This window comes from Chaetodon auriga, chromosome 3 (genome assembly GCF_051107435.1).
Source record: "Chaetodon auriga isolate fChaAug3 chromosome 3, fChaAug3.hap1, whole genome shotgun sequence".
NCBI classification, from domain to species: domain Eukaryota; kingdom Metazoa; phylum Chordata; class Actinopteri; order Chaetodontiformes; family Chaetodontidae; genus Chaetodon; species Chaetodon auriga.
Genome location: NC_135076.1, coordinates 29,795,645 through 29,819,384, shown reverse-complemented (window position 1 = coordinate 29,819,384; position 23,740 = coordinate 29,795,645). Strand labels below are relative to the sequence as shown.

The 23,740-nt window shown below is 47.9% G+C and overlaps 2 protein-coding genes across 3 annotated transcripts; one reads left to right on the top strand and one right to left on the bottom strand.

Annotated features, from left to right (window-relative positions):
* Window positions 1-2,848: 2,848 nt before the first annotated feature.
* sgta (small glutamine rich tetratricopeptide repeat co-chaperone alpha) lies at window positions 2,849-10,100 on the bottom strand. Of its 2 annotated transcripts, none has more exons than XM_076727249.1 (12): window positions 9,953-10,100; window positions 8,701-8,847; window positions 6,949-7,064; window positions 6,669-6,750; window positions 6,462-6,561; window positions 5,864-5,968; window positions 5,622-5,757; window positions 5,141-5,203; window positions 4,815-4,852; window positions 4,563-4,730; window positions 4,287-4,410; window positions 2,849-3,659 (listed from the first exon to the last, which is right to left on the bottom strand). In XM_076727249.1, the coding sequence occupies exons 2-11, from the start codon at window positions 8,798-8,800 to the stop codon at window positions 4,299-4,301; spliced, it is 1,020 nt and encodes a 339-aa protein (XP_076583364.1). In that variant the 5' UTR covers window positions 8,801-8,847; window positions 9,953-10,100; the 3' UTR covers window positions 2,849-3,659; window positions 4,287-4,298. The 2 variants fall into 2 exon arrangements, with proteins under 2 accessions (XP_076583364.1, XP_076583365.1); XM_076727250.1 differs by having other exon boundaries at window positions 3,530-3,650; window positions 4,268-4,410; window positions 9,953-10,091.
* A 780-nt stretch (window positions 10,101-10,880) lies between these two features.
* Window positions 10,881-23,310, top strand: thop1 (thimet oligopeptidase 1). The gene is made up of 14 exons (XM_076726953.1): window positions 10,881-10,965; window positions 12,357-12,563; window positions 15,358-15,506; window positions 16,285-16,392; window positions 16,986-17,088; window positions 19,037-19,194; window positions 19,514-19,649; window positions 20,018-20,160; window positions 20,553-20,776; window positions 20,867-21,068; window positions 21,488-21,674; window positions 21,752-21,880; window positions 22,442-22,578; window positions 23,021-23,310. The coding sequence occupies exons 1-14, from the start codon at window positions 10,953-10,955 to the stop codon at window positions 23,180-23,182; spliced, it is 2,058 nt and encodes a 685-aa protein (XP_076583068.1). The 5' UTR covers window positions 10,881-10,952; the 3' UTR covers window positions 23,183-23,310.
* Window positions 23,311-23,740: the final 430 nt, after the last annotated feature.

Below are 23,740 nucleotides of genomic sequence, written 5' to 3'. Positions count from 1 at the left end.
CATGTGTGAGAAAGAATGTGCTATTTTAGCCAGGTACTACAGTGAAGCACAGGATAAGGTGGCCGTTGGATTTATTGATATGCCAGTATGCAATGATGCCAAAGCTGAAAATATATTCAACTGCATTGCATCATCCATGGATGAGAAGGGCATTGAATGGTCCAACTGCATAGGATTCAGCAGTGACAATTGCAATGTCATGATTGGCAAAAACAACTCTGTGTTGTCAAGAGTGAAAGCACAGGCCCCTTACATATGCAGTGTTGGCTGTCCTAGTCACTTGGTTAACATTTGTGCCAAAACTGCTGCTAAAGAGCTCTCAATGTCACCTGAAGAACTGATAATTGACATATACTACTACTTTGAGAAAAGTTCAAAAAGAAGAGAGGAGCTGAAAGCGTTTCAGGAGTTCTGTAATGGAGCCCAGCAGAGAGTACAGAAGCACTGCCCTACACGATGGCTTTCTTTGGGGAAAAGCTTGGACCATCTGCTAAACCAATGGCCTGCCTTCAGTTCTTATTTTCAATCACATAGTGAAAATCAGAAGTCCCGTGATATTGAGAAGAGGCTGACAGACCCCATGATGAAAATCTACACTTGCTTTCTCCACAATGCGACACAGTCTTTTGATAAATATAATTTGATTTTTCAAAACAAGGCACCCATTCTCTTCAAATTACATGACAGCGTTGAGGAGCTCCTGCATGACATTGGAAGCAGATTCATTGTGCCAAAGGTGTTGAGAGAGCAGAATGTGCAGGAGATAGATGTGAGCAACCCTGAAGTCCACTGTGCAGATGAAAACCTTTTTGTTGGGTTCTTGACAAGGAGACACTTAGTAAGTGAGGAAGAAATCCCTTCTGACAAGACAAAGCAATTCTTCAAAGATGCCAGATCCTTCTATGTCAGGAGCTTCCAAAAAGTAAAGTAAAAGTTCCCAATGAGACACCAAATCTTGACAAATTTGTCAGTTGTTAATCCAGAGAGCCAAGATGATGTGACACCAGAGCAGATTTTGACTTTGGCAGAGAGATTCCCCAATGCTATGAAAGCAGATGCGAAAGAGCAGCTACACTTGGAAGTGCTGGATTATACCTCAACCAATTTGGAGAAAGTCATTCCAAATTACAGGAATTTGTCAATTGATGAGTTCTGGGGGAAGCTATCAAAGGTCGAATCAGTTAGCACAGGTCAGGTCAGATTCAAAGAGCTCTGCCATCTAATGAAGCTGTTGCTGGTTCTGCCCAATTCCAATTGTGATGTGGAGAGAGCATTCAGTTTGGTGCGTCATATCAAAACAGAATTCAGATGTCAGATGTCCCACCAAACTCTTGTGAACCTGATGTCCTGCAAGATTAACAAATTCAATGACATTGATTGCCATGACCTTGAAGTTTCAGGGAAACTGCTTAAGTCTGCAAAGCAAGCAGCAAGTACATATAATGAGAGCCTGAAGAAGTCCCTGGAAAAATAAAGCACGAAAGGTGCAGGCTTGAAGATTGAAAGGACATTTGAAATGTTTAAAGAAACACTGTGTTGTTTTTGAGAAGTAACCGGTAGTTAATAAAAGCTGGTGAAAAGTTGTTGGCCTTCAGTGTGTATGTATGGGGCACAGGGCGGGTCGATTGGGGGGGGGGGGGTCGTTGGTTCGATAAGCATCTCCCTGAAATGAGTTTTTGGAACTTGGGATGTCTGACGACGTGAAACACAAGCAGAGGAAGTGACGTCATTAAACTGTCAGCAGACACATTTGAAACAGAAGGTTGGACAAATTAAAGTCAGTGAACTTGAAAACTCTTAAATTTGATGAAGGGCTGACTGTCTTTCTGTGTGTCTCTGTAAAGTCACACACACACACACACAAATGTGACTCTTAGAGCAGTGCTGCATCGTCATGTCATTCAGGGCCAAAGAGCTGTGCATCAAAAGAAAGTCCGCGCTACATTAACTTCATTACATCTTCTTGTCACATTGTCTGTCGAGGGCTTCAGGGCATTGACGTGCATTCGGTTTAAACCTGTGTTGGGTCGAGTCTCTGCAGCCACTTTAAAATAAAGCCGCTTTCATCCTGAAGCTCCTCATCACTGTTTGAACACGTCTGCACGATCGGGGTCAAACGCCACTTCACGTTGATGTGCATCATTTGTACAGTTATCCAGCAACTCACACAGAAAGCAAAGATTAGAGACTTAAATCAAAAACAAACACCATCATTATTTTCATCCTGATACAAACGAATGAGTCTGAAATAAAGTTGAACTTCTGATGAGTCTGCGCTCCAGCAGAAAAGAACACTGATGCATTAAATTATGCTGTTTGACTATTTGTGCTTTTTCTTGATCACTTGCATGCCAGTAAAAATCATTAAAATGGAGAAATCTTAGAGGAAAACCTTCAACTGAACTCAGTTCAGACCTGAAACTTGTGCTGAAGGTCGAACAGACGCAGCGTCGTGTAAGGAGTCACATGACAGGAACCAGTTTCCACTGCTGATGAGGTGAAGTAACCAAGTACAAATGTAGGTACTTTTCTTTTAATACTACTTCTGCTCTTCACTCAGCTACATTTATCTGGCAGCTCACTTCACAGATTAAGATTTTTATATACAACACTATGAGGGGGCATTTTCCTGCATCAAGTACTTTTATTTTTAACACTTGAAGTATATTTTCCTGATTGTACGTGTTTAACATGTCAATGCAGGACTGTGACAGTGTGTTACTGTGTGAAAACGTCCTCCTCCTGTGAAGGTGGACCTCTTCGGTGTGTCTCTCTGAGTCTGCAGGACGTCTCCTGGACCTGAGTCCAAACTCTCAGAGCTCAATGAAGACACGTCAGACACGACCAGTAAAAGGTTGAGATGCTCGTTTTAATTCTCAGACAGTTTCAGCAGCTCTGCGCCTCCCTGCTGCCTCCTCACAGCTCCATGTGACCGAGGAGTCTCACATGCACGCACACACACACATACACAGGTCACTGTTTGGGGACATCATCAGACTTACATTCATTTCCTGGAGATTCGTGCTCAGTCCACTGACCCCAAAACAGGTTTGATGCAACTGGGGACAAAACGTTGGTCCCCAGTTGGACAAGCTGTCCCCACTGAACTGGTCTTTAGTCTGAAATGTGTCCCCGAAAGTGGCCTGAGTCACACACACAAACACACACACACACACACACACACACACAAACACACACACACAAACACACACACACACACACACACACACACACACACACACACACACACACACGCACACACAGAAAACACTGCATTTGAAGTTAGAGTGTGAGGTTTGAAGAGGACATGTGACGCGTCTGTTTATCTCAGCTGTGTTACACTGGGGTCCACCTTCCACCAGAGCACGATTTATTAGAACCAATGAGTGATATCAAAGTGTGAGTCAAAACGTTCGCCCTAAAAACCACAAAGAGCCGCAGGAAGTGACCGTCTGGACTCTGGTGACGAGGCTTCTGGGTGAAGCGGGAGGCGTCTCGCTCTCTGGTGCAGGAATTATTCAGTGATGGGACGAAGAAAAAACAGCTTCCTTTGAGTCCTTCGAGTTATAAATGATCCAGATCAGCTCTTCTTCTCCACACACACACACACACACACACACACACACACACACACACACACACACACACACCTGTCCAACCTGAAACAGAGGAAACAGAAGGCAGATCAGTGCAGAACACATTGAAGTGTGAACGCTGATCAGAAGCTCCTGAACGAGCAGCTTGTCAATAAGATGTATTACTTCAGAAGTACATACATTTACCAAGTACGGTACTTTAGTACATTTTCGGGGTGCTTTTACTTCAGTATTTCTATTTGATGCTTCTTTCTACTTCGACTCCACATCTCGTCCTTTTTACTCCACGTTTTGTGCGTCTCCTGGTGGACGAGGGGCTCGTCGGGATGTGCACCGATACGGCTGACGGGTGTCGGGTGTCATTCGGTACCAAGAAAATAGTTCCTACATGAAGCTGCTCACAGCGAGATCTGTGGACTATCTCCAGACACCACGTGGTGATTTCTGGAAGGAGAATTTGACTTTTTCAGATGTGTTTTGGTTCAAACTCTCACAGAAACAGTCGAGATGATAAACGCACGACGGGAAGAGGAAACGCTGTGTTTTGGATTTTGAACTGTCCCTTTAAAGGAAGAACACAGCCGAATTCGAGGATCATTTCAGATTAAAACAAACTGACTCTCAGTGCTGTTTTCTGGTGAGCGTCGCAGCTGTGACCGGAGACAGAGAACAGAGTGTGTGTGTATTTACTGTGTCTCAGTGTCATGGCTGCTCCTCGTTTCCAGCGCTGGGCGTTCGGTTGCGGATTTGACTCCTCAGCTGTTCGATGAGTTCAGGGTTCTGCTGCTGCATCTGCTGAGCAAACTGCTGACCTCTGCAACACAAACAGCCCAATCACCTGTGAACACCTGTGAACACTCAGCTCCCAACACCACGCTGCCTCCTCCAGCCCCACAGACCAAGACACACACCTGGTCAGAACTGCAGCCAGGTTTTAAAGTCTAGCTTAGTTTTAAAGGTACGCACGCCTGAATCAGTCCTGATAAATCTCCAGCTCCAGCAGCTCCAGGGGTCGCTGCACTTCCTGCTCCTGCTCCTAATCCTCCTCCTGCTGCTGCTGCTCCTAACCCTCCTCCTCCTGCTGCTGCTCCTCCTCCCATCCCACCGTACGCTCCTGACATCATCCCCGACATCCTGGGAGGAGACAGGAAGTTAACCTCAACAATCCAGAAAAGAAGAAACACCAAAACACACGGCAAGAAACCGAAGTGGACTTACAGCTGCTGAACCTGAGGATTGTTCATCAGAGAGGACGCCTGCGCAGACAGACAGACAGACAGACAGACAGACAGGCAGTCAATGAAACTTATCCATGGATCACTGGGCGAACGTCAAACAGGAAGAAAACAGAGCTGAGCCATCAGAAAGAGGGAATCGAACCAGCAGCCTTCCACACTGTCAGCTGCTGCTGTCCTACACTGCTTTGCAAAGACATGTTTCTAATATTTTGTCCACCCCGTCTACATACCAGGGCAGAGCCCGACCCCCGCTGAACCTTTAGGACTCTAATCTGACACCAAGAAGGAAAATGTGACACATCTCACCATGTTCATGAAGCCAGGGTTACTAAGAAGACCAGCCAGGTCGACTCCGCCCATCCCTGCCGTCTGAGAGAGAGACAGACAGACAGACAGGTGAGAGACAGGTGAGAGAGAGAGAGACAGGTGAGAGACAAGTGAGAGACAGACAGGTGAGAGAGAGAGAGAGAGAGAGAGAGAGAGAGAGAGAGAGAGAGACAGGTGAGAGAGAGGTGGGAGAGACAGGTGAGAGAGAGACAGGTGAGAGACAGACAGGTGAGAGAGAGGTGGGAGAGACAGGTGAGAGAGAGACAGACAGGTGAGAGACAAGTGAGAGAGACAGGTGAGAGAGGTGAGAGACAGACAGGTGAGAGAGAGGTGTGAGAGACAGGTGAGAGAGAGAGAGAGAGAGACAGACAGGTGAGAGACAGACAGGTGAGAGAGAGGTGAGAGAGAGAGAGAGAGAGAGAGAAACAGACAGGAGTGCCTCGTCTCGCTCGTCTCTTACTGGACTGCTCGTCTCCATCTTGTCCTCGGCGATCTTCAGGTTGGTCTTGTAGGTGTCGTTGTCGGGGTCGAGCTCCAGAGCCTTCTTGTAGTAACTGGCTGCTTCTGTGTGTTTGTTGAGGCTGGCCAGAGCCAAGCTGAGGAGAGACGACAGGAGGACGTCAGCAGGGACAATGACTGCAGGCCCGCGGACTCGTGTCTCTGTCAGTGAGCGTGCCGTGATGGACCGCGGCGGTCTCTTACCCCATCCTCCCGTAGGCTTTGCTGTAGTTGGGGTCAATGCTGATGGCGTGCTCGCAGTCCTGCACCGCTCCGGCGTAGTTCCCCAGTTTGCTGTACGCTGCAGCCCTGCACCAACAAACATCCCATCAGGTCCTTTAACATCATCCCGCTGTGTGAAAACGAGGAGGAAAGACTCCTCCACCTCCTCCACCTGATGTCCACAGATGATCTATGTGTGGACGGCATCTGATTGGCCAGACCGCAGAGCTCAGAGCGCCCTAAACCTGCATGGCTGCAGCGGAACGTCGCTGCTGTGCGAGTGAGACAGGTAACGGCTGGTTGACCTGCCGATGACGCGCTTGGACTGAAACATGTTGAACTTCCTGTTTTTCTGTATGAAAACCTCAAAGTATTCGACTGTTTGAGGACTGAACTGTTGGCATCACATACTGTGTTCTGAACGCGTTTGTATGAATTGTATACGTCGTATTAGAGTTTAAGTCGACTTTTTTTGGTACAATCCAGCTCTTCTGCACCTGATTCAACTTCTGTGTCCACGGTCTGACAGACAGACTCAAACCAAGCGTTTCAGACCGAGGAGTCCTGGCGGCACGCTCACCTGTTGCAGTAATAGACGGCGTTCTGAGGGTTGATGGCGATGGCCTTTGAGTAAAACTCTACAGCAGCTGAGAAGTTCTCCACTTTCATTTGGTCGTTTCCTGCAGTCGAGACGAAACACATCAACTCAGAACTGACAAATAGAATCCAGGACAGACAGAAAAAGAGAAGAAGAAGAAGAAGAAGAGTTTCCTCCTCATCGTCTTACCTTCACTTTTGAGCGTCTCGGCCTCAACTCTCTGTTCCTCACTGAGAGAGATCTGACTGTCGACCTGCGACTCGGCTGGATGCTGACACACACACACACACACACACACACACACACACACACACAGTCAAACACTTCCTGGAAAATGGCCGCTAACAACACGCCAACATCACTGACTCAAAGTTCTTCATCACATCCACAAAACGTCGCAAACAGCTTCCTGCTTTAACCTTCATGCAGCCGCAGAGGAGCTCCGCCTCCTGAACAGGTGGTGGCTTACCTGTCTGTCCACATCGGCTGTGGCTGAGGCGAAGATCTCCGGTAACGTCATGGGGACGGCGAGGCTCTGGTCGTCGGTCGAAACCTCAAACGCCGTCTCCAAACACTGAACGGCGACTGCAGAACAACAAGCCCACTTTAACACAGAGGACGAAGACGAGCCGATGAAACGATGAAGAGTCAAACAGGAAAAGTCAACAGGTGATGTCTGCACATGTGATGTCGCAGGTGAGCAGCTGGGCCAAAAACTCGCGCCAGTTATGGATCGTGAGTTTTGCTTTGGCTCTGATCCTGATCAGAGCTCTTTGATATTGATTATCTGCTGATACAGAGTCTGATTTTTACCAAAATATGTTTCTGAAACGTTGAATAACAGCTGTTGATACTAAATCTTATTTTTCATGAGCTACTTGATCCAAATACTGAAGATCCTGATTCAAGCTGATCATCTGAAGTGACTGAAAGTTTAACTGGACAATCCTGAAAGTGATGTGAGATCAGCTGATGGTTTGATCAGGGACGACATCTCACTCCACTGTTACAGAGTGAGATGTCGTCCCTCCCAGAGGATCTTTGACGGAGTTCAGACACACAAACAGATGAGATTCATTTTGTCCTCAACATCTGTCCCTGAACACAGACAACACCCGACCAGAACATGTTCAGGACTCCACACAAACTGGAGACTCTGCACACAGCAGGCTGAGGTGGACGGACAGTCCAGCACAGACACTCTGGAGTCCAGTACAGACACAGTGGAATCACACAGTGGAGTCCAGTACAGACACAGTGGAATCACACAGTGGAGTCCAGCACAGACACAGTGGAATCACACAGTGGAGTCCAGCACAGACACAGTGGAATCACACAGTGGAGTCCAGCACAGACACAGTGGAATCACACAGTGGAGTCCAGCACAGACACAGTGGAGTCCAGTACAGACACAGTGGAGTCCAGTACAGACACAGTGGAATCACACAGTGGAGTCCAGCACAGACACAGTGGAGTCCAGCACAGACACAGTGGAGTCCAGCACAGACACAGTGGAATCACACAGTGGAGTCCAGTACAGACACAGTGGAGTCCAGTACAGACACAGTGGAGTCCAGTACAGACACAGTGGAGTCCAGTACAGACACAGTGGAGTCCAGTACAGACACAGTGGAATCACACAGTGGAGTCCAGCACAGACACAGTGGAGTCCAGCACAGACACAGTGGAGTCCAGTGCTGCTGTGATAATATCTTCTCGCTCTCTGTGAGGTTTTTGTAAATGAAAGTTGCTTCCACACAGAGCAGAAGAGCCTCATATAACAGATCCAGGACATAATTAATGATGCTGATCAAATCTCACTGACACGGAAAAACCTCCTCTTGAACAGAAGCTATTCATCGACTTGTAACATGTGATTTAAAATACGTTCCAGAGTTTGATGGATCTGACTCTGAACAGAAATTTTTATCTTCTAACTCTGAAGAAAACAAAACATTCAGGCCAGTTTATTTCAATAAAAGTTAACCTGACGTCTCAATAGGAGGGACGACATCAAAGGTGACGAGCTGAAGGTCAGCACAGTCGACTGAAGCTGCTTATGATGGAAGAAGAATTTACGATCATCGCTGTTAATTTCACAGAGATGTTGTGTCAGGTCAAACGTCACTGGTTAACTCACACATCATGTGACCCACAGCACACACTGCATCAGGACACTGATTCACATCCTGCTGCTTCCTGTCCTATGAGGAGGACTCACCTTCCAGACTCTCCTGCGCGCCTGAGCTCAGATTCCCTGACTGGAGCTGATCATGGAGGAACCTGATGATGGAGAAGGCGAGACGCTTGTTGTCTGTCATGGTGACGGAGGCTCAGACCTCTCTGTGGTCGCTGAGGGAGAGAGACCCTGTGAGAGCAGCAAGAGAAGGCAACTAATGAGCTCTTAACAGGCTGTTAAACGTTTCAATAAAACACATCAAGACGTTCGTTACTTCTGGGTGTCAGATCAAACCCACCAGCTGCTCCTCCCCACAGACAGAAGCACAGTCAATCCCCGCCCCCCTTTAGCGTTAGCTTGTAGAATATTCCAGCAGCTCAGGCTAAGTTTAACTCCGCATGACTGTCTTAGTAATGCTAACGGCTGCCAGCTAACATTAGCCACCCGGCTACATGAGCCATGATTAAAGACGCTCGCTGCAATAACTGATATAGTGAAAACACAGTTAGTTAAATGTACGCAGTGGTCAGAGCTAAGTCACGTTTTAAATCACCTGCTCAACGTGAAGAGGTCACTTTGAACTTGAAGTCATTTTCCATAAACTAAGTTAGCTGATTACTTTTAGCTTAGCCAGCTAGCACACCATCAACAAGCAATTTGTCTTTGGCTCGGTTTACTTGTGCGTATTGTAACCTAAATTAAGTTTATACGAATCCCCAATGCAAATCCTCGCAGTTTAACGTTGTCTTGCGCATTGGCAGCAGAAAGACTTTGAGGTGTCACTGGTGGAATGCCGATAGCCTTTAGAAAAAAACGGCATATAGTTGACTCATCGGGCAGCAACTCATTTCAACAGAATTTCACTGACACAAATATTTTCTGATTTAGCTACGTTAGTCGCTTCCACCTGCCCACTGATGTCACATGTATCCCCAGAGGGAAAGAGGGTAAATACATTTGCCGAACTCGCTCCAAAAATGTGCAACTGTATTAATGTTAGTTTTACGTGGTGAGTGTAGCGTATGCCGAATTGAAGACTGATTCTTAGTAGTTGGATAGATGTCTTCATTTTTGTTCCAACAGGTTTATGGTTTGACTCAGTAACAATGTCATTTTGCATTGCCATAGTTTTGAAAGGGGCTTGGCGTGACGTGGTCTCCACACCACAATGCCACGATGCTAATGACTAGCTAGCTAGCTGATCGCATCGCATTGACCACAACGGTGCTGCCGTATTTATGAAACTGTCATACTACCAAATCTAACACGATAACACTATAATGTGCTTTCCTACCAGTAGCCTCTGTATGTCGGGTGTGGATTAGCCCGGTAACGGTTAGCTGACGTTAGCTCCGTTCCCTCGAACAGTCGCAGCCGTCACTCAGCAAGCTAATTAGCCTGTCGCGGATTTACGTCGTCATGCAAAGGCGCGCCGGTGCAATGGAGACGATATCCGACGTCAAGTTATCTGCAAAAACTGGAAAATACCGGAAATTTGGCAAGTTCACCTTCAGAATAAAACTATTCACACTCGCAAGTTTTTCTCATTAGATTAGATAAGATTTGATTACTAGCTGGTAAATAGGTGTATAAACACGAAAATATACCAGATAAAAATGGATGGAGCGGAGTAAAGGAAATATTATACTACATCATAAGCCATATTAGAAAGCAATATATACATAATATAAATAAATAGAGAAAATGAAACAGCAAGTAGACCCTCACTGGAAAGCCAATGAGGTCATTTTTGTCTTCTGCCTTGTGATCGATCTTTTATGTGTCTGAAAATACAGTTTCATGGTTCACCAGCTGTGAACGGCCATCTGCATCTGAATGAAGCTCGATGTACCTGCAAGCATGTCAGTGAATCTGAACTACGTCAGTGTGTCTGTTTACTCCAGTGAAATGTAAAGAGATAAACTGAATTGATTTGTTTGTTTGTTTGTTTGGTTGGTTGGTTGGTTGGTTGTTTGGTTGGTTGTTTGGTTTTTGATCAACATTTTCATAAACTTCATTGATTTTGTTAAATATGGAGCCAGTTTATTGTAAAATTCTGTGATTTTTCTCAGGAGTTATAATAGGATTAAATTCTGGATTTTTTATTCTGGTCATGGGTCACTTTTGTTTACATTTTCATTGCGAATTGTTCCTTTAATGCTCGAATCTATATTAGGGTTTTATTTTGAAATATACCACCGGAAATGTACATTTTCCTCTGTAGCTGTGTTAATCCCCCTGCACAGCACTCAGTGACAGTTAATCACACGGACCTAACGAACAATATCTGAACTATGGGGCCGACAGGTGAGTCGTGTTCTGATGTTTTTAACGTGTCTGAATCTTTTGAACGTAAATCAGCTCTGTGGTCGCCGTGTTTCCTCATTGACTGTCTCTGTGATCATTTACAGTTTATTAGCTTTTAGTCTGTTTTAGCTAACGTCAGTCTGAGCGCTAGCGTTAGCTGTTGTAGGCTAGTGCCTGAGCCAGTTAATTAAAATTCAGCAGAATAATTATCTTATATTGGCCATCGGTTTAATATATAATAACCAAGAGAAGGTCGGTGTGTTACAACGGTGGCGCGTGTCTCCCCGGTTCTGGTTTGATTTTTCTATTAAGTGTAGCATGTTAGCTGTTAGCTCCTTCTGCTTATTCATTGAGCTAGTGAATAGTTAACTGTTGACAAATGTGCTGCTACTTAACAGGAAAGCGGAGCCTCAGACTGACAGCGTGCATTACAAAAAGATTCCCAGTCAACGTTAGCAGTTTTCCAAAGTTTTAAATCACAAGCGAACGAAAGGAACATTGCGCCAAACTCCACTAAAAAAACTTTCAATTTAAAATTCACGAAGCCGCTAGCAGCCAAATAAGGTGAACTACCTCTCTGCGTTGACATGAAGGAATGCTTTTTTAAGCTCTCATATTCTGCTCATGAATTCCGCCAAACGAACACCAAACAACCCTTGTCCCTGCTACTTGTCCCTTTTTATATCTGAGCACTCTGGAACTGTAAAAGTGAAATTCTGCCTAAATTAAAGTGGAGTCTGGTGTGTTGACTGCAAGGTTCACAAAGGGTTTGCAAGTCACATGTTGTTACTGAGGTTTGTAAGTGATTTGATAAATAACATTTGAAATGAAAAGAAGTTTTGTAGGGTGAGTCGTACTTGCAGGAGTCCATCATGTACCCAAATTGAGTTCAGACCAAGAACTTTCCACATTACTATCAGATGTGCCTGACCTGGTTGAGGCCAAAACTAACGTGTTCATTTCATCACGTGTGTGTGATATCTTAGACCTGAACAATAAAGGTGTAAAAGCTAAACTACAATGGGAGGACGATGTAGGAATACATTAACCTAATCAAGGGTGGAGCAGACACAGTATGTAGAACAACACGGCACTGATTTATGACACTGATTCAACAATTTAAATATAATTCATCAAGGTCTTCAAATATCAGAGGGAATGCAGTATAAATATTAATAATAATATTTAGTCATATCTTGTAGTTTTGTAGTCGACACACACATTAAAGAAGTCTCATTATAAATGAGTATAAATGCCTGCAGCTCATCTGACCCCACATCTGTCTTGTTTTCTGTCCTGTCCCTCATGTCCATCCTGTCCTTTCCTGTCCTGTAACGTCCCGTTTTGGCTCGTCCTCTCCTCGCTGGTCCTGTTTCCTCTTGGTGTCTCAGGTGAGGTGGTGTTTGGCAGCCCGGTGCCGGTCTGCTCTGTGAACCGGCTGCACTGGGACCTGAACCCGGAGCAGATCCAGCAGCTCTCTGACGAGCTCATCGTCAACACTAAGAAGGTGTACGACCGCGTCGGCGCCCTGGACCTGGACAGTGTCACCTTCGAGAACACGCTGAAGGCCCTCGCCGACGTGGAGGTCGAGTACACCGGTGAGCTCACGTGTTCTGATGATATTCGTCGTTTAATCAGACTTTTGTTAAGGCCAGAGATCCAAAACATACATTATTCAGAGTTTTCAGAAGAGAGCGAGACAGGTGAGACGGCGGTGGATGACACCAGCTGGCTGTAACACGTTTACCTGGTGTATAATGAACGGCCTGAGATCTGCTGAACAGGTCTCTCTTTACATTTGTGGTCCCAGTTTTACTTTCTGAAAATGTAAAACTTGTTTATTTTGTGTTACAGTTCCACTGTTGTGGTGAAACGGTGCAGTTCAGAGCAGAGTCTGTTTGGTGGTGTGTTCAGGGGCACTCGGATATCTGAGAGTTCCCAATCAGCTGCTGTTTAAATTCAGCAGATAAACTCTGAGCAAACACAGAGGCTGTAAAATGAAAATGAGATTTGACATCTGAGGTGTCCTTGAACGATCAACCATCAGACTTTCAAAATAAAAGAATACAACAAAAATCAAAATGTGTGACAGAAATGATCACTGAACAGTAAATTCACACTGAGGCGGCGAATTTTAGATGAAAACGGTGTTTTCACGTCACGTTTTGAGTCTTGTCTCCTCTTTTAGTCAACAAACAGCCAAACATTGATCCTCTCCAGTGTTTATTGATCAGGCTTTCACGATCACACAGAATCAACACCAGTTAATGACAGTTAACCTGATTGATCCCAGAGAGAACTGTCGTCTGTACAGTACTGACACACACACACACACACACACACACACACACACACAGATTCACACTCGTCCACTGTGACCCTCCATTCGCTGCACAGACGACCAAAACAGAGATAAGAAGTTGTGTTTAATGACTTCAGCTGAGGGAGGATCGACTCCAGCTCATAATCAGCGCTGAAGCAGAAGTTTGTTTTCATTCTGTATTTTTTCACTGTGACTAATCTCATGCTCAGACTCAAACCAACAACATGTCAGTCCTGTCTGACCTCCTGTCTGTCTCATTGGTTCCTACTGAAGACGTAAATCTTTAAAACTCCTCACAAATATTTAGTTTCATGTTTAAAAGCTTCTTTTTCTCCTCAAACAGCTGCTCACTGTAGTTTTTATCCATCAGTCAGGAGGAAATAGAGCTTCTGTTGGGACTATTTTCAGCGGCGGATGAATCCACGTTTGGTGCTGGAGTGTGTGTGTGCGTGTGCATGTGTGTGCGTGTGCATGTGTGTGTGTGTGTGTGTGTGTGTGTGTGTGTGTTCATGGTGACCTGAACATGACCTGACTGATTCTTAAACTCGTCTTTCTCCCTCCGGCTGCAGCAGACGTGTCTTCTTTTATTGTTTTAGTACTTTCATTTCCCCTCCAGATATTTCTGCGTGTGTTCAGTCGGCTGATGATGAACCTGAATGCACAGAGTTCAGACAGCAGCGACCTGATTGGCTGTCCATTGTGCGCTGTGCTGTAAAGCTGTGAGTCAGCAGAATCAGTATGTGATGGTAAAGACTCATCAGCAGTTTGTAGAGAAAGCAGCTGAACCAGCTGCTACAATAGAGGTGGAGGCTTTGTGTGGAGGCAGCTGAAAACACCTCCATCACCGCTGCTGGAGGAAACACTGAACGCATCGTTTCAGACTCACTCATCACTCTAAAGGCCTCCCATCAGGAGAGGCTGTAACAGGGCAGATAAACAACAGTTACCTTCAGTTAGAATGAGCTGCTTAACGAGCGCATGGCTTTAATTGAACACGTTGGTTTAAATGACGAGACACTGCTGCTTTAATTCATTCAAACCTCAGACGTGGAAAGTTGTTTGATACTAAATCAAAACCACGAGATGACATGAGAGTAAGAGAAATAGTCAAAATAAGGAGACGCTCAAGCTAAACTTCAACATGCTTGAAATCCTGAAATGCCACATTCAATCTGTGAGATTTGAAATTAATCAGAATTTGGTTTCTCATAATCTGGACGTCCCGTCGGCATTTTTACCATCCTAATCGTTGAAAACTGGCTCGATGAGATGTTTCCTGCTCTGAGATGATGCCGTCCTTAATTCTCATGAATAAACAAACCTCAGCTGAGTTTCTGGAAGAGAAGACGACAAGAAAACACAAAGATATGGAACAGGAGGCCCAGAGCTGCTTACACTCTCATCACAGCCATTAATAACGATGATTCACTTCATCTGTCGAGCACCTTCACGCAGGAGCTGCGGCTCAGACTGATTCACAAGAAAGAAATCTCATGAACAGTTTCCAGAAAAGACAGGATGGACATAAAAGGAAAGAAACGAGGATGAAATAGAAATAAAGACAACAGATGGAGAAAGGTGATCAGCTGGTGTGACTCTTTAAAAACGCGTCTCGTTCTCGCTCGTCCTGACTGTCCAAATGTGGACAGAAAAGACTGAACTGTTCTTCAAAGAACCGTCAAACCTAAACTTAAACAGACAAATGAAATGTTTTCATGTTTTCTGTGTGTCTGTCCAGAGGCTGCAGACTGACGGACAGCTCGAGTGTGACCGAAATAATATTAATAATCATGTTTGTTTGTAATGCGCTTGTCAAATCATCAGTTGAATCAGCTGATTGACGAGGAATTCATTGATTCTAATCTGATGGTCTTTAGTTTGTTGCTTTAGAGTAAATGTGGATGCGTGCAGCTTCAGCACAGGGCAGATCAGCTTCGAAGTTCAAAGTCAGATATTTAAGACTGAAGATAAAAGAACTGCAGCTGTAACCTGAGATCAGTCCATCAAACTGACCTGATGTCTCTCCCATCTGACCCCGCCCCCGGCTGACCCCGCCTCCTGCGCCTCAGTCCAGAGGAACATGTTGGACTTCCCGCAGCACGTCTCTCCCTGTAAGGAGGTCCGAGCGGCGAGCACCGAGGCCGACAAGCGTCTGTCCGAGTTCGACGTGGAGATGAGCATGAGGGAGGACGTCTACCTGAGGGTCGTCGCTCTGGAGGTGAGCTGCTGCGTCCAATCAGGAGACGGACAGATGATTGGTCGATAGGTCTGTCCCCAGCCTTTGTTTCCTTCATCTTTTCTCTCTTTGGCTTCTCTTTGAACTCAGATTTGACCAACATATTGAATTTTCTGACAGAATGACTGAAAGCTGAGGAGAATAGAACAGTGGACGGACACGCAGGTGGACAGACAGGCAGGTGGACTCGTGTCCAGGCAGCCAGAGCAGCAGAGTCGTTGGGCTGTGACTCTGAATGACCACTAGATGGCAGCATGAGACCATAGAAGCCAAGTGAGGTCTTCTATTAGCCTGAAAGAAGCGGTGAAACGTAGTCAGCTGCAGAGCGCGGCCATCTCCTGCAGCTTTAGTGACTGTGGGACTGACGGCGACGTTACAGGTCACACTCTAAAGAACGTTCTGGATGCAGCAGAGTTGGACTGACGATGCCTGAGGACACACGGGGTGGACATGTTCGGCTGATACAATGATATTTAGGAATGTTAGGAACGTGTGTCACAGCACAAACGTCAGTTGGATCTGAAGCAGGTTTGGTGGCAGATCTGGGACACAGACTCTAAAATTACAATCAGTGACAGCTTGGTGACAATCAGCTGTTTGTCGCTGGCTTCCTGTCTTTGAGGAGAAAACCACAGTCTATTTGCAGAACCTCTTGTTTCCTTTGAGATCCCAGATCTGCAGCCTCTCTCACGACACGTGAACCTGTTTCAGGTCTCGTCCCAGTTTCCTGTTTTCATGAAGTCTTTGTTTCCGTCTGCAGAAGAACATCGACGCCGACAGCCTGACGGCGGAGTCCAGGCGTTACATGGAGCGACTGATCAAACTGGGGAGGAGGAACGGCCTCCACCTGCCCAAAGAGACACAAGAGGTGAGCACCAACATATAAACATCAACTGGACCAGATGATGAACTGCTGCAGATCATGGGTTCAAGTCCTCCAGTCCTCTGACGCTGACACAGAGCCTCTGTTCCTCCTCTGGTCACCTGAGCTCGTCTTCTCCTTCATGAGCTGGACAGCAGCCCGAGAAGCTCAGTGTTGATGTTTCATCTCCTTCTAGATGAATTCAGCTCTGCTCGTGTCAGATCTTCTGTCAGATCATCAGTGGAAACATTGAATGACCCAAAACGAGCAGAAAGGTCAGGAAAGGCTCAGGCTGCCCTTAAACAGCTGGGTTCCACTCAGTCACCTGAAGGGTTTCCTGAAGGTGTCACACTGTCAGCTCTCTGTTTGCTCTCAGCTGCTGAAGCATTTCCTGATTAAAGGACCAATTTCAGAGTCCTGCAGGTGAAACAATGAAGGCTGAGCATCCTCCTCCTCCTCCTCCTCCGTCCACTTTAGAGTTCTGTGTGTCTTCAGTCTGAGCACTGAGACGACCTGAGAGGCTCCTGAACGAAGCTCTCAGCTCAGTCTGTTTTTGGCTGTGAAGGTTTTAAATGTCTGACTTCATTCTGCTGCGACAGGAGATCAAAACCATCAAGAAGAAGCTGAGCAACCTGTGCATCGACTTCAACAAGAACCTCAACGAGGACACCACCAGCCTGTCCTTCACCAGGGACCAGCTGGGTGAGTCCAACCTCCTCCCCTCTGGTCCTCCTCCCTCTCTCTGGTCCTCCTCTCTCTGGTCCTCCTCTCTCTGGTCCTCCTCCCTCTCTCTGGTCCTCCTCTCTCTGGTCCTCCTCTCTCTCTCTGGTCCTCCTCTCTCTGGTCCTCCTCTCTCTGGTCCTCCTCCCTCTCTCTGGTCCTCCTCTCTCTGGTCCTCCTCTCTCTCTCTGGTCCTCCTCTCTCTCTCTGGTCCTCCTCCTCTCTGGTCCTCCTCCCTCTCTCTGGCCCTCCTCCCTCTCTCTGGTCCTCCTCTCTCTCTCTGGTCCTCCTCCCCTCTGGTCCTCCTCTCTCTCTCTGGTCCTCCTCTCTCTCTCTGGTCCTCCTCTCACTGGTCCTCCTCTCTCTGGTCCTCCTCTCTCTCTCTGGTCCTCCTCTCTCTCTCTCTGGTCCTCCTCCCTCTCTCTGGTCCTCCTCTCTCTCTCTGGTCCTCCTCTCTCTCTCTCTGGTCCTCCTCCCTCTCTCTGGTCCTCCTCTCTCTCTCTGGTCCTCCTCCCCTCTGGTCCTCCTCTCTCTCTCTGGTCCTCCTCTCTCTCTTTGGTCCTCCTCTCTCTCTCTGGTCCTCCTCTCTCTCTCTGGTCCTCCTCCCTCTCTCTGGTCCTCCTCTCTCTCTCTGGTCCTCCTCCCCTCTGGTCCTCCTCTCTCTCTCTGGTCCTCCTCTCTCTGGTCCTCCTCCCCTCTGGTCCTCCTCTCTCTCTCTGGTCCTCCTCTCTCTCTTTGGTCCTCCTCTCTCTCTCTGGTCCTCCCCTCTCTCTGGTCCTCCTCTCTCTCTCTCTGGTCCTCCTCTCTCTCTCTGGTCCTCCTCTCTCTCTCTGGTCCTCCTCCCCTCTGGTCCTCCTCTCTCTCTGGTCCTCCTCTCTCTCTCTGGTCCTCCTCTCTCTCTCTGGTCCTCCTCTCTCTCTCTGGTCCACCCCTCTCTCTGGTCCTCCTCCCTCTCTCTGGTCCTCCTCTCTCTCTCTGGTCCTCCTCTCTCTCTCTGGTCCTCCTCCCCTCTGGTCCTCCTCTCTCTCTGGTCCTCCTCTCTCTCTCTGGTCCTCCTCTCTCTCTCTGGTCCTCCTCTCTCTGGTCCACCCCTCTCTCTGGTCCTCCTCCCTCTCTCTGGTCCTCCTCTCTCTCTCTGGTCCTCCTCTCTCTCTCTGGTCCACCTCCCTCTCTCTGGTCCTCCTCCCTCTCTCTGGTCCTCCTCTCTCTCTCTGGTCCTCCTCTCTCTCTCTCTGGTCCACCCCTCTCTCTCTCTGGTCCTCCTCCCTCTCTCTGGTCCTCCTCTCTCTCTCTGGTCCTCCTCCCTCTCTCTGGTCCTCCTCTCTCTCTCTGGTCCTCCTCTCTCTCTCTGGTCCTCCTCCCTCTCTCTGGTCCTCCTCTGTCTCTCTGGTCCTCCTCCCTCTCTCTGGTCCTCCTCTCTCTCTCTGGTCCTCCTCTCTCTGGTCCTCCTCCCTCTCTCTGGTCCTCCTCCCTCTCTCTGGTCCTCCTCTCTCTCTCTCTGGTCCTCCTCTCTCTCTCTGGTCCTCCTCCCCTCTGGTCCTCCTCTCTCTCTGGTCCTCCTCTCTCTCTCTGGTCCTCCTCTCTCTCTCTGGTCCTCCTCTCTCTCTCTGGTCCACCTCCCTCTCTCTGGTCCTCCTCTCTCTCTCTGGTCCTCCTCCCCTCTGGTCCTCCTCTCTCTCTGGTCCTCCTCTCTCTCTCTCTGGTCCACCCCTCTCTCTGGTCCTCCTCCCTCTCTCTGGTCCTCCTCTCTCTCTCTGGTCCTCCTCCCTCTCTCTGGTCCTCCTCTGTCTCTCTGGTCCTCCTCTCTCTCTCTGGTCCTCCTCCCTCTCTCTGGTCCTCCTCTCTCTCTCTGGTCCTCCTCCCTCTCTCTGGACCTCCCCTCTCTGGTCCTCCCCCCGGTGTATTAAGTCTATGGAGGTGTTGCTTTCAGGCGGCCTCCCTGAGGACTTCCTCGGCTCTCTGGAGCAGGATGGAGACAAGCTGAAGGTGACCCTGAAGTATCCTCATTACTTCCCCACCATGAAGAAATGCTTCGTCCCAGAGACGCGCAGGAAGCTGGAGGAGGCCTTCAACTCCCGCTGCAAAGAGGTGAGAGGACGGGTCCCTGTTTGGGACAAAAGGAGTGAACAGTGAACAAACGTCAGGAGATTCTGTGGATATTTGTTCTGAATATTTCTTTAGATTAGATTGGTTAGCATTCAATCGTGAGATTAAGTTGGTTAGACGACATGTTTCAGCAGTTTCTTGTTTTAATATTTCGTATTTCATATCGTAAGCGTTTAGTCTGTTGGTGGAATACAGAAAACAACCTGAAGACGTCACGTTTGGATGTTTTCTGATGTTTCATTGACCAAACGCGAGGTGAACTGGAAGGAGCCGTTAAAGAGCTGAACGTGTGTTTTTCCAGGAGAACTCGGCCATCCTGAAGGAGCTGGTGGAGCTTCGGGCTCAGAAAAGCTCTCTGCTCGGCTTCACCACCCACGCCGACTTCGTCCTGGAGATGAACATGGCCAAGTCTGGAAAGAAGGTGGCCGGCTTCCTGGGTGAGTGGTGTCTTTACAGCCCTGAGGTGACACCTGTGTACCTGCAGAGAAACCATGATGTCGTCAGTGTTTGATAAGCAGCTGAAATCTCCTGACAGCTGCTTTAACTCTCAGTTCAGATGATGTTTGAGAAAATGTGACTGACAGAAGGAATCTCATTCGTTACATTCCCACGCTGAAGGTGTCACTCAGAAACATGTTGGACCATCGTTTGCGTTTGTCAGGACATCATGTTTATCATGTCCCGTGTGGCTTCCATTGGTCGGCTCGGTCAGGTTGAGGAGCGAGGAGGTCTGAAACAGAGCTCTTTGAATTGAAACCTGCAGCAGACTTTTCTCCTCATGCTCCTCCTCCTCTGTTGGTCTCAGAGGAGCTGTCTCGTAAACTGAAGCCTCTGGGTGATGAAGAGCGCGCCATCATCCTCAAACTGAAAGAGAAGGAGTGTCAGAAGAGAAGTCTGCCTTTCAACGGAGAGCTGCACGCCTGGGACACCCGCTACTTCATGACCCAGGTGAGAGCTGCACACCTGAGAGAGTCCAGTTAGTCTGATTCACTCTGCACCTGCAGAACACAGGACTGACACATGAAGCCCGAAATCTACAGAAGAGAAGCAGTTTGCCAGCAGTCAGCCATCGGTTATCAAAGGATTTTTAATTCACGACCTTCTTCAGCGCCTCAGACTTTTTACCAGCTCGAAACAAAAAATCTACCATTTAAAACCTTAAAAGACAAAATTCCATCAGTTCAAAGTAAATCTGAACGTCAAAGCTCCGAAAGACGAGAAACCACTCGAATTCGTGATCTACGATGATGATTTTTTCTGATCTGTTACCTTTTTTTCTCCTCTTTCTCTTCTTTTCTCTGTTGTCTCCTGGTTCTTCTCCTCCTCCTCCTCCTCCTCAGGTGGAGGAGACTCAGTACGCCGTGGACCAGAACCTGCTGAAGGAGTATTTTCCTATGGAGGTGGTGACTCAGGGTCTGTTGGACATCTACCAGGAGCTTCTGGGTCTGACCTTCGAGCTGGTGGACAGCACCGACGTCTGGCACCCTGACGTCACTCTGTACTGTGTGAAGGACCACAGCAGCGGTCAGGTGGTCGGCCAGTTCTACCTGGACCTCTACCCCAGGTGAGGGCCGAGAGCGCCGCGTTCCTTCAGGGTGACTGTGCAGGTGTGACAGGTGTCCTCAGCGTCTCCTCTCCTACCTGTCCTGTGCAGGGAGGGGAAGTACGGTCACGCCGCCTGTTTCGGCCTGCAGCCCGGCTGCCTGCTGCCCGACGGCACGCGTCAGATGTCGGTGGCGGCGATGGTGGCCAACTTCAGCAAGCCGACGGCCGACGCCCCATCGCTCCTGCAGCACGACGAGGTGGAGACGTACTTCCACGAGTTCGGCCACGTCATGCACCAACTGTGCGCTGAGGTCAGCTGATGAACCCGATCCTTCACCTGGACTGACTGACACACCTGTCAAGCTTTCCATTTTACTGCATAACCTTCAACATTCTGATGACTGTTTCAAACTGTGGCTCCTGGATTTCAGACAGAAGCAGCTTCTTGTTTGCAGCTGACGAACATTAATTCACTTCTTTGTCAGCTGTAGCTAACTAATGTTAGCTCTGTGAATCAGTGTAAAAGCACGTAACTTTAATTAGAACAGCTGCCATGTTTGGATCCTTTTTCCATCTTTGAATCCATCCACAGGGCAGAATAATGTCAGTGTTTTTGTTTCTAACTCAGACGTGAACGGTTGACTCCAGCTGAATGTGCGTCCTGATTGGCTGTCACCTGGTGGTCAGTGCTCTTCCTGTCAGCTGGCTCTGAGTGTCGGTGTGTTTGCAGGCGGACTACGCCATGTTCAGCGGGACTCATGTGGAGCGGGACTTTGTGGAGGCTCCGTCTCAGATGTTGGAGAACTGGGTTTGGGAGAAGGAGCCTCTGCTGAGGATGTCCAGACACTACAAGACCGGCAACGCCATCCCCGACGAGCTGCTCGACAAACTCATCAAGTCCCGCCTCGCCAACACCGGTGGGTACTAATCAGGAAGTTCTGCTCTTGGTCGGGGCTTGTTTCACTGTTGTCACATAACCCTGACTCTCCTGCAGGTCTGTTTAACCTGAGGCAGATCGTCCTGGCTAAAGTGGATCAGGCTCTGCACACCAGGAAAGGAGTGGACCCGGCGGAGGAGTACAGGCGCCTCAGTCAGGACATCCTGGGAATCCCTTCGTCACCTGGTCAGTTCAGGTCATCATCAGTATTCACAATCAGATGTTCACAGAACGTTCTTCCACAGCCTTCAGCACAGAATCGCTTCCTGTCTGCGTCACATGTCACCGTCAGCTTCCTGTTTCCATCACAGCTGCAGTTCAGAAACAGGTTTTTAAAGGTGATCCTGTTATCCTGCTGCAGACGAGTGAACTGACGTTAACTCTGAATCAGGCTGATTAGGAGATGATTCAGATCTCTGATGTTCAGGTGGCAGCTCTGCCCTCAGTCCATCTCATCAAACAGAAAGCGCTCCACCTAGTGGCACAGTGCAGAACCACACTGTTCAGCTCACTGACGCTGGACTGACTGTGATCTAAAACTGGTGCCAAAGCTTTTTAGAGCTTTACATACAACAATCCAATCAAAGTGAAGCTAACTAAATACATACTGGACATCCTCATATACCAGAACCTCTGACTTTCCATCAAAATAACTATAAAAACAGACCTCCAAACTTCACCCACACCGTTGCCTGGTTTCCTCCTCCACGCTCTCTGACCTTTGACCTTCCTCATCTTTCTCTGCAGGAACCAACATGCCGGCGACCTTCGGGCACCTGGCCGGTGGTTACGATGCTCAGTACTACGGTTACCTGTGGAGCGAGGTGTTCTCCATGGACATGTTCTTCGCTCGCTTTAAACAGGAGGGAATCATGAACCCCAAGGTGAGAACACACAGCAAGTCGGTAAAAGAACGTCAGGGCCACCGAGGAGAAACAAGTTGATGGAGGAGATAGAAGAACAGAAACGTCAGAGCTCACGTAAAGACCACAAACCAGACTAGAGACCTCGTGCAGTCCTGGACTCAAACCCAAACTTGAACATCCACATTAAGACGATTACCTGAAGGACTCGACTGTCTCTGAAGTCACTGAATGGTTTATTTCTGTTCTGCTCGTTATGAAGCCTTCAGACCTTCAGAAGGTCTGTCTTCTCCAGATGTTTCAGGTGGATGTTGGTGTTTAGCCTAGCTAAGCACAAAGACTGGAAGCAGGGGGAAAGTGTTAGCCTACAGAGACAGGAAATTAGGTCAGAGCCACTGTGAGTTCAGGACTTTGGAGTAGATTTTGGCTGACTGTGAGTTGCTGTCTCCTGATTGGTCCTCAGGTGGGTCTGGACTACAGAAAGTTCATCCTGCGGCCTGGCGGCTCTGAGGACGCATCTGAGATGCTGAGGAATTTCCTCGGGCGGGAGCCCAAACAGGAAGCGTTCCTCCTGAGCAAAGGACTGACGGTGGAGCAGGACGCCAGTGCGCCGTGTCCCTGCTGACCAATCACAGCAGCCGGCTCCACCCCCAGCAGAGACCCACAGAAAGGAATGGACTGAAGTTTTCTAGAAAAAAACTGTAAAATGTTACACAACGTGAAAGAAAAATGAGCAGCAAATAAAATGATTTAAGGTGACGTCCCATGTGTCTGAATAACTGATGTGACATGAAAACATTAGTGGACCGTAGAGGTCGTCTTCACAGGCCTGGACTCCAGACCTGACACAGACCGGTTCACTTCAAACACAGCAGACCTGAACCCCAGCACAGCAGAGTCCAGAGAAACCAGTGAACACTGGAGCAGCTGGAGTGAGTCTTAGAGGACTTAGAGTCTCAGACCAGCTCACACATCCTGAACCCTTCAGCATCCAGCAGCACGAAAAACCTGCTGCTCTCTGAGCCTCTGAGGGTTTTAACTGGATGTCTTTGATTTAGTGAGTCTCTACAACAAACACAGACCAAAGCACGACCAAGTAGCAGACAATGAAAATACTTGAGTACAAATCCTCAGAACTGTGCTATTCATTTTCCCACCAATAATAACTGAAGTGACACCAAAT